Consider the following 9273-nt stretch of genomic DNA (forward strand, 5'->3'; position numbering starts at 1 on the left):
TATGGTTAGTCTAATGCTTGTTACATTTTTGCTCCTAACCCAAAATATAATGCTATTTTGAAGGCTTGTTACAAGATGATACTTCCTTGTTTCGTCACTCTCTACTGGCCACTAGAGATGTTTGGGGGTGTCCGATCCACAGCCCACGGGTTGCATGTGGCTCAGGATGGCTACGAATGTGGCCCAACACAAAATCGTAAATTTACTGAAAGCATTATGAGATTTTTTTGTGATTATGTGTCACAGTGTTTTCAATGTGTGGCCCAGGGCAACTCTTCTTCTTCCAGTGTGGACCACAGATGCCAAAAGCTTGGACACCCCTGGAACGCTCAATCAACTCCAGTTTGCTGCCTTTCATTCTCCTTTTCATTCCCCAAAGGTGTTCTTAAGAGGTGTTTCTCTATGAGTGGTGGGGAGGGATGGGAAGAAGGATGGAACCCTGCTTTTAAACCTAATATTGGATTAGCTTTGAATTTCAAATATCATTAAAAGAGAGGGACAATTTATATTATTACCAAACGATGGCCTGGAATAAAAAAGCTTGGGAAAAGCTATTTCTAGGTTTTTTTTTCCTCCCAAAATTCACAGTTGCAAGTATTTGTTCTGTACTTAACATACCCTAGATAATCTTTTCCCCAAACCGCAGGACACCTACTTTATAAAGAATAGAAGTTGAAGAAACATTGGAGAGAACAAGGTCTATTATGTATTCTGAGTTTGCTAACCTATGTCCCATTATAACTTAATAGTGCAAGTCCAATCACTAGCTGTTACCTCACATTCTAGAACACCTTGCCATGGGTTAAGCACTTATATGTGCCATAAAATTCCTTTAACAAATATAATGATGATGATGATGTTGAATCCAAAGGTTTTGACACAATTCTGTCTTATACCAATGTTAGCAAATTGGATGCCAAATTCTGAGGTGATTTCCCACATTCTGCACAAAGAAATAAACTTAGTAAACCTAGCACTTATGTTGCACATTTAATAGAAAGCTCTTAAGCCATAATCACTGTAGCTGCTGAGCATCTTCTTCAAGAATTCTTTCAGTGCATGCATTAGCTTTGGTTAAATTATTCTGGATTTAAAGACAGAATATTTAAAATAGGATGGTTTCAGAAGCATCATTGTAACAGACCAATTTCAAAAGACTCAGTTGCTAGACTTGACCTCGTAGCCCCTTTGCAGATCAATTATCTAGGTTTTAAAAAAGGGAATCTTGTGCTGTTATCTGCTGCAGCATTTAGTCTCACACAAAGAAAAGAAGAGAACAATAAAATAAGACTAAGAAATCATTGTTCCAATGATTGTCATTGAACTGTTACATTAGTAAACATTCACAGTATGAAGTCTCTCTCAATCTCCAGCATATAAAGTAGTAAAAAAAAAAATTCCAGTCCCAGTATCTGTGAACAAAACTTATTACATTTTTCTCCAATGTCATTTCTTGCATAATGTTAGGCATTTGCTCTCACAACCTCCCAAAATTAATAATAAAATATAATCAATTTCTAAAGGCCCCTGCAGCCTTTTTAAAAGTTAATTTCCAGTTAAAAATAAACTTTAATTAAATCCAAGATAAAATTGTGACCTACATTCTATTAAATAATTCACTTTCTTTGTTTCTACACAGTAATTCTTACAATTTTTAAAAAACAACTCTGGAATCCAAAGACATGAGATGCTATTAAAGCACTCATAAATGACTGTTCAAATTCATTAGTTCTTACATAGTAAATACTTCAAAATGCCAACTTTCCCATCACTGCACGATTACTAACAATGTTGACAATTTACTTACACACACACAGCACACACACAAACACACACATCCTCTCCATGGAACCATCTCTACTTTTAACATCTTTTCCAGTTAATGTGCAAAATTCTTGCATTCTAATAAAAAATATAAAGATCAATTTGCTCCTATTTAAGCCTCCCTCTTCTCCAAGAGATATCATTTATTCAATATGTAATACAAGTTTAGTAACAATTATGCCACGTATAACCATTAAATGGTGTACTACTGTATGCATTGGATTCATTTGCATATTTCATTTTCGTAACTGCACTCTTGATGCATAAATATATTTGGAGATGCTGGGGTAGGGGCGAGGGGGCAGTGGCAGACAGAGAGCTAGATTCACACATCGGTCTCCACAGCCTTCGCGTTAGAACAGTTGTTTTTATCTGTCTCACTGTCATCCCCCTTTCCCTGACATTTCTCCTCTGCACAGAGAGACTCCTTAACTCCTTCTTCCATCTCTAGATACTCTGACTTGTCTCCCAGGGAGGAAGAAGTCGAGCTCCGAAATTTCTTCAGCAAATTAGAAGGGAGGTACGGACAACTGACTGCGTTTTGTGTCAGCTGTGTCTGTTCCTCATTTTCAGTCTCTCTGTGGTAGAAATAGTTAAAGTTAGAGACAATCACTGGCACTGGCAAAGCAATGGTTAAGACACCCGCTATGGCACACAGGGACCCCACGATCTTGCCCCCCACAGTGATGGGCTTCATGTCCCCATAGCCCACAGTTGTCATGGTCACCACAGCCCACCAAAATGCATCTGGGATGCTTTGGAAATGGGTAGTAGGTTCATCCGCCTCCGCAAAATACACAGCACTGGAGAACAGGATGACCCCAATGAAGAGGAAGAAGATGAGAAGGCCCAGTTCCCGCATGCTGGCTCTGAGGGTGTGGCCCAGGATCTGCAGGCCTTTGGAGTGCCGGGAGAGCTTGAAGATCCGGAACACTCGGACCAAACGAATGATCCTGAGGATGGCAAAGGACATGGCCTGCTGCTGCTGACCGCTGCCACCCCCCTGCTGCTGGGCCAGGTCAGTGCCCAGCGTGATGAAGTAAGGCAGAATGGAGACAATGTCAATGATGTTCATGATATTTTTGAAGAAGAGCGCTTGGCTGGGACAAGCAAAGCAGCGAACCATGAACTCAAAGGAAAACCAAACAATGCAGACCGTCTCCACGATGAAGAAGGGGTCGTTGAATATCGTGTGCCCCGAGTTCTCCAGGTGGGGCGCCGAAGTGTCATTCAACAACCCACTGTGCCCGCCCGCACTCAGAGCCATGATGAGATCCCTGTCGTCCCGAAACTCAGGCAAGGTCTCCAAGCAGAAAATGACAATGGAGATTAAGATGACCAGGACAGAGACAATGGCTATGCCCCTTGCTGGACTGGAGCTCTCGGGGTACTCAAAGAGAAGCCAGATCTGCTTTTTAAATTCATTCTCGGGCAAGGCCCTGTCTTCCTCCTCTCTCACAAAGCCCTCGTCCTCCCGAAACTTGAGCAGGGCCTCCTCTCCCAGCTGGTAGAACTTCACCTCCTCCGTGAAGATGTCGCAGGGGACGTTGACTGGCCTCTTCAGGCGGCCTCCTGACTGATAGTAGTACAAGATGGCATCAAAGCTAGGCCTGTTCCTATCAAAAAAGTACTCATTACGCAAAGGGTCGAAGTACTGAGTCCTCTTCTCGGGGTCCCCCAACAGGGTCTCTGGAAACTGGGCCAGAGTTTTCATCTGGGTCTCGAAGCGGAGGCCGGACACATTTATCACCACGCGCTCACAGCAGTCACTGTAGCGGACCGAGCTGTAGCCGCCGCCGCCGCCCCCCTCGTCCTGAGGCAGCAGGTCCGTGTAGGAGCACTCATCACCGTGGTCATCGTCGCTGTAGTAGAACCTTCCCTCCTCTTCCTCCTCCTCCTCCACCTCCTCCTCCTCCTCCTCTTCCTCGCTCAGCTCCCTCAGGATCTTCTCCTCCGAGCCGCTGGGCATCAAGTCGGTGCAATGAGGAAAGCTGCTCTGGCGGTGGTGGGCTTTCTTCTTCTCGGATGGCTGTCGCCTCCTCCTCCGACTGCGGCGGCTGCTCTGAGGGTCGTGGGAGGTGCAGGCCCCACGAGACTGGTGGTGGTGGTGGGAGCCCCCTCCAGAGCCCCCACTGCCTTCGACAGCGGCTGTGGCCGCTGCGACAGCCGCCGCTGCCGCAGCCCTGGAGTGAGCGAGCCTCTCCCGCTCCCTGGCCCGAGCCTGGGCCGCGTAACCATAAGGCATGTGACTGTTGCACCCTGAGCTCTCCGCACTCACCATTGCGACCTCCATGGTGGCGGTGTTCGGAAATGGCTGGTTCCAGTTGTGGCAGGAGAAAGAAAAAATAGGGCAGCTTCTTTTCTCACCCAATTAAGGTAAGTTTGGAACACTTAAGCAGATTGCTTGGAAGACTAAGGATATTTTCAGTCCAACTTTGCATTTTCTGTTTTTAAATCTGCACGCCCCATGCTCTGTCTTCCCAGGGATTCAGCATTGCTCTCCAGAGCTTGGCTGGTCTAGATAAAGAGTCTAGCACTCTCAAGCCTAAGTCAGGAAACGTTGGGGTCTCCCGAACACCTGTTTTGTGGTGGACGTTCAAATCTGGAAATACATGTAGGTTGTGGTCGGTGATGCTGCGGCCAGATTCAAAGGCAGCACGTCTCTGACAGCTAGCAGTTGTGCCTAGAAAATGGAATATATTTCTCTGCCATGGAAACTGTCCAACGCTCAGTCCATCAAATTTAAATAAAATGCAAATGAGCCTTTAGTCTCAGCACTTGCCTTCCAGTGACTGCTTGACCCATGTTAACATGAGACTCGAAGTATGTCCAGCCATTGCCACTCAAACCTATCAGATGACTCTCCAGGCTCCCCCCTTAAGTTCCTCACAGGCTTCCTGGACCCAGGGGCAATGCCAAGCTACAGATAGAGGCAAAGACCTTGGGAGGTAGAGAAGGTGCAAGATGAGATGTCAGCAGGGGCAAACCCAGCTCTGAGGTCTCCATAGAAATCAAGGAAATGCAGAGCATCCTTCAGCTAAAATCATGCAGAAGAAGCACTTCACCTGAAAAAGGAAGGAAAACAAGCGTAGAAGAAAAATAAAAAGAAGAATCAAATCATAAAAAGCAAACTGAGCATTTCCTTCACATAACATTTCTTTCTGTTGTCCTCAGGCAAACTGGACAAAGCACCAGGTAACTCTAAATTTCCAAGGAGAATGGGGCAGTTCGTTAAATCACCTTCTGCCTAAACAGCCTTCTTTCCTTCCTCTTCGGGTATCATTTCAGCTCAGTCTATTTTCATGTCACTCTCATCATTCCACAATAATAATGCTGTCACTTTACAGCTCCTTCCATCATACATTGATCTTAATGCATTTTTAAAAATTTCCACACGTAAAATATTTCCGAATTTAGTGTCCTTCTGCACCCTCTCTATCTTGATTCAGGATTTTAAAAATCATTAAAAAAAAACAGTTTTCTTTAATCCAGGCTCCAGCACTTGAACAAGATTCAATAACCTCAGCTACGAACTATAGAAAATGCAACCTCCCCATCTCACCTTTGTAAGGATTAAATGAGATAGTGGATATTGACAGAATAACACATTGAATTATACATAATGAGTATCAAAAAATCCCAGTAGTTATTAAGAATGTGACAGTAATTTAACCTTTCATTAGCTATCTACCCACCCTCTAATCTGTATGTTCTCATACTGCTGTCTGGAGTAGGGGAAGGACAGAATGTGAGGCCATCCAGGACATTTTGAGAGTCACCAATGGCCTGTATTAAGGTGGCACTTCCTGACTCCCTGAAGCATGTCCCTGCTATTGTTTTCTGTTCCTGAGACTGGAGAACACTCCCTACCACCCACAGCTGAGGAGCTAATCCCAGTTTCCACTTCCCTAATAACCATTTTCTCCCCTTGCAGTTCCTCCATGTTCATCTCAATGTTTCCTCCTACACTCGTCTCAAGGGACTACCTCCTTATGTTTTTTTTTAAATCCCAGTTTGTGCGGACTTTGTTTTCAGCCTGTCTTACCCCCGCCTCCCCCTTCATTTAATCAACAGCTCCCATCCCCTACCTTCCCCTCTCTTCTCTCTCTCTACCCACCTTTATCTTCAGTCTCCCACTTCCCAATCACATCTCCCTTGCAGCCTGCTCTGTCCCCACTGTCACTTGGTATTCCTGGCCTTTCTTCTTCCTTAGCTTAGCTCTCCCTAGGTCCAACTAATTCATCTCCCCCACCAGGGCCTGTAAAAGCCCCTGCCCCAATCGTCTGTCTGCTCTTGCTTCTTCCATTCACTCTGTCCAACAGGACTTCCAAGAACACAGAAGAGTGGCCCAGAGAATTGGGGAGGATAATGACAGAATCCGGGGCATCTACTAGCTTCTATTACTGGCAGCACTTGAGCAGCATAAGGAAAATGGTTTTCTGGAGCCATTAATGGGATTCAGCTCTCGACCACCTGCTGCTTGCTCCTTGCTGAATCGTGTCAGCCTAGAAGCTTAAACACACCGAGTTTTATGAAGTGTGAATCAAGAAAGTGGCAAAAATATATCCCTTCCCAATCATACACATTCTTCTAAGGTAAGAGATGAGCTTGACTGGACACAAAACCCAGAAAATACACCTGCGAAGAAGGGCTCTCTCTCAATAGACAACCCTCTTCCTTTGCCTGACTCCTAACCCCATCTCATACTGTAAAACATTTACCCTCAGGTGGTCTCTACATGTCTAATTTCACCGTGGAGGGTCAGGCTGACATCCTTTAAATCCTTTCACAGGCCAAATAGTTTGAGAGTTTGCTCAGTTACTTCCCCAACTCCCTCAAAGCAGTTAAAATACACCATCTAAATAAAGCCCCAGTGTAACTGAAGTGTCTGTAAATTTGTACACTACGTACACCCTTGTCCTGTCCAACTGACTCCCAGAGGTCATGAATTACAGGGTCTTCTAATTCACCATCAATCTACAGGAGACCTACATCTGGCCTATTTTTGCTTTACACAGAATAATTTCTTATTTATTTAGGTTTACTAGTTTTGGTTCATCCAACTCCCCCAGCCTACAAAAAACAAATTACCTTCCTTTTACTTGGCTACCAGCTACTTCACTATTCTCTAATCTTAAGAAAAGGAAAGGAAAGAAAAGAAAAGAATAGAAAAGAAAAGAAAAGAATAGGAGGAGGAGGAGGTGAAGGAGGAGAGAAAAAGGAAAAGGAAAAAGGAAAAAAAATCCTCTCAACAAATTAGGCTGGTTTAAAAAAATCCCTCTTCCTCCTCAAGGTATTCATGTTAGGAGAATTATTCAAGCCAACTCCCAGGAGCCTTTATAGGGCAGACCTTTGCAGGGAAATATTTCCCTTCCTCTTTAACATCATCAAACTCACAGGATTTTGCAGGCTGCCAATTCCTGAGTCCTGTTCCCCCAAACAACAGCTATACATCCAGCCCCTCCTCCTCCAACCCCCCCAACAACAAGCTGTTTTGATTTCTAAGGGCTAATTTCCACAACTGTGTTAGGATGGTACATGAACCTTATCAGAGGGAGAGAGTGAGAGAGAAGCAAAAGATTGAGAGACAGAATCAGAAAGGCTAACACCGGTGAGATTTATACACTTCAGCACACGCCATTTAAACAGTCCCTATGTGTTGCTCAAATGCTCAGAAAATGCACGCAAATCCAATTGTTGGGAGAGGCAGCAATTCAAACCCGTTCACCAGCTGTTCCCAAAGGAACGGAACCAGTTAGCCTGGGATGAGGCAAAACGATGCTAAATCTAAACCCCACCTCGTTGGGAAACGACATCTTTAATCACACCCTCGCCTCAGACCTAGGTTCCCGCTCGGGCATATTAAGCAGGGCGCATGCACCCATCCATGGGGTTGGGAAAATAACAACTGTTGGCCCCCCGGAGCGCCACGCATCATCTGCACCTCCCTTCTCCCACCTCCTGGTTTATTTTTAACCGCCTTCCATTCATGCCCTTCTGTCACATTCCCGGTATTATTTGTCTCTCAAATGTCCAGTTTCTTAACAGCCAAAGGAAGAGAGGGGGAGATAAGAGAGGCATCATACTTACCGTTCCCAGGAGGGGTGCAAAATAAAAATAAGGACAATGCCCCGGTTGGTTTTGATTTTCCCCCCTCAAGCTGCAACAGCTGGAGGAGGGGAAGAACGATCTTGGGGGTGGAAGGAGTCACGCCTGTGTGGCAGGTGGAGGCTCCAAAATATCCACGGAAGAAGTTCCGTTGCCTGGCCAGGGGGGCACAGAGTCCTCGCTGCTGGAGCCCAGGTGTGGGGATCCGGGCTGCCCCAGGGAAGACCCCCAAGACTTCTCTGGCTCCTGTGGAGTTCAGCACAGGAGAGCTTGACTGGAAAAGGAAGTCAAGGTTCCCCAGAAAAAGAGCAAAATCCTAGACAGCAGCGATCACTTGTTAAGCCCGAATTCCTCCAACATCCATCCCTCTGCCTCTCGCTCTGGCTGCAGAAGCAGCACACGCCTCCCCTGGCCGAGAACGCGCGCCGGCCGGGGGCGGGGCGAGGGCCGTGCCGAGGGCGTGGCGTTCACCGCGGTCGCCTGGGGCGCCTCCCGCCTGGCGAGGCGGGCGCAGTCAGGACTGAGACTGCTCGCCCCGGGTCCGGCCCCCAGATGCCGAGGATCGGGGGGAACCCCTGGGAATCATTCCAGGAGCCCCAGGCTGTCACCCTCGGCAGCGAGAAAATAATCACGAGGGAAGAAATGTTCCCTTTGGAGGTGAAATGTGGGTCCGGACGGCAGATCCGGAGCCTCAAAAGAGGCTGGGGGATTGACCTCGATGGGAGGTCCAGCCTTGACAACAGGGTGCCCCTGGGCGTCTACTCCTCTCCCTGTCCCGCTTTCTCATCAGTTCCTCTGGCACCCCTACCTTATAACAAGTTTGTGGGGTTGGGGGCCCGGGCGCAATTCTGGAGGGGCCGCTGGTCTGGAGCCCTCGAGTCACCTGCTACTGTCCCCAGAGCTCTCTTGTTCCGCATCCCTTGCACAGTTTGTGTGCCTCAAATAGCGGGTCGGGCCTCCAGGGCACAGATGGACTTTATGTGTGTTCCACCCAGAGGGGTGGATCACAGAAACGGGAACCGGGACCAAGGTAAGGGCCGCGCACCGGAGGCACCATCCGAGTGGGAAAAAGTCGAGGGATCTGAGCAGGTTGCAAGTCTGGCTTGGGGGCGGGGCGAGGCGAGGCCAGGGTTGGGGGGAGTCTCCTCCTTAAACCTGTTGCTGCAAAAAGAAATACGACTCCGTCAGAGGTTTGGATCCCATCTGGAGGCCTCTCTGTCGCAGTGGTAAAAAACGTACTACACTGTAGGCAGGCGAGTGACCCCACAGCGGTGTCCTCACCTCGGGATGGATGTCCAGGTTGCTTATTAGATGCATGAAATGCTCTGAACGTGGGTGAAA

At 47.0% G+C, this 9273-nt stretch overlaps 1 protein-coding gene across 1 annotated transcript; it reads right to left on the minus strand.

The window, feature by feature from the left end:
- Positions 1 to 581: 581 nt before the first annotated feature.
- KCNA4 (potassium voltage-gated channel subfamily A member 4) lies at positions 582 to 8323 on the minus strand. Its single transcript, XM_028517751.2, has 2 exons — positions 7915 to 8323; positions 582 to 4889 (listed from the first exon to the last, which is right to left on the minus strand). Exon 2 carries the CDS (start codon positions 4115 to 4117, stop codon positions 2150 to 2152), a length of 1968 nt encoding a protein of 655 aa, XP_028373552.1. The 5' UTR covers positions 4118 to 4889; positions 7915 to 8323; the 3' UTR covers positions 582 to 2149.
- Positions 8324 to 9273: the final 950 nt, after the last annotated feature.

The sequence above is a fragment of the Phyllostomus discolor genome, chromosome 6, assembly GCF_004126475.2.
Source record: "Phyllostomus discolor isolate MPI-MPIP mPhyDis1 chromosome 6, mPhyDis1.pri.v3, whole genome shotgun sequence".
Classification (NCBI taxonomy): Eukaryota; Metazoa; Chordata; class Mammalia; order Chiroptera; family Phyllostomidae; genus Phyllostomus; species Phyllostomus discolor.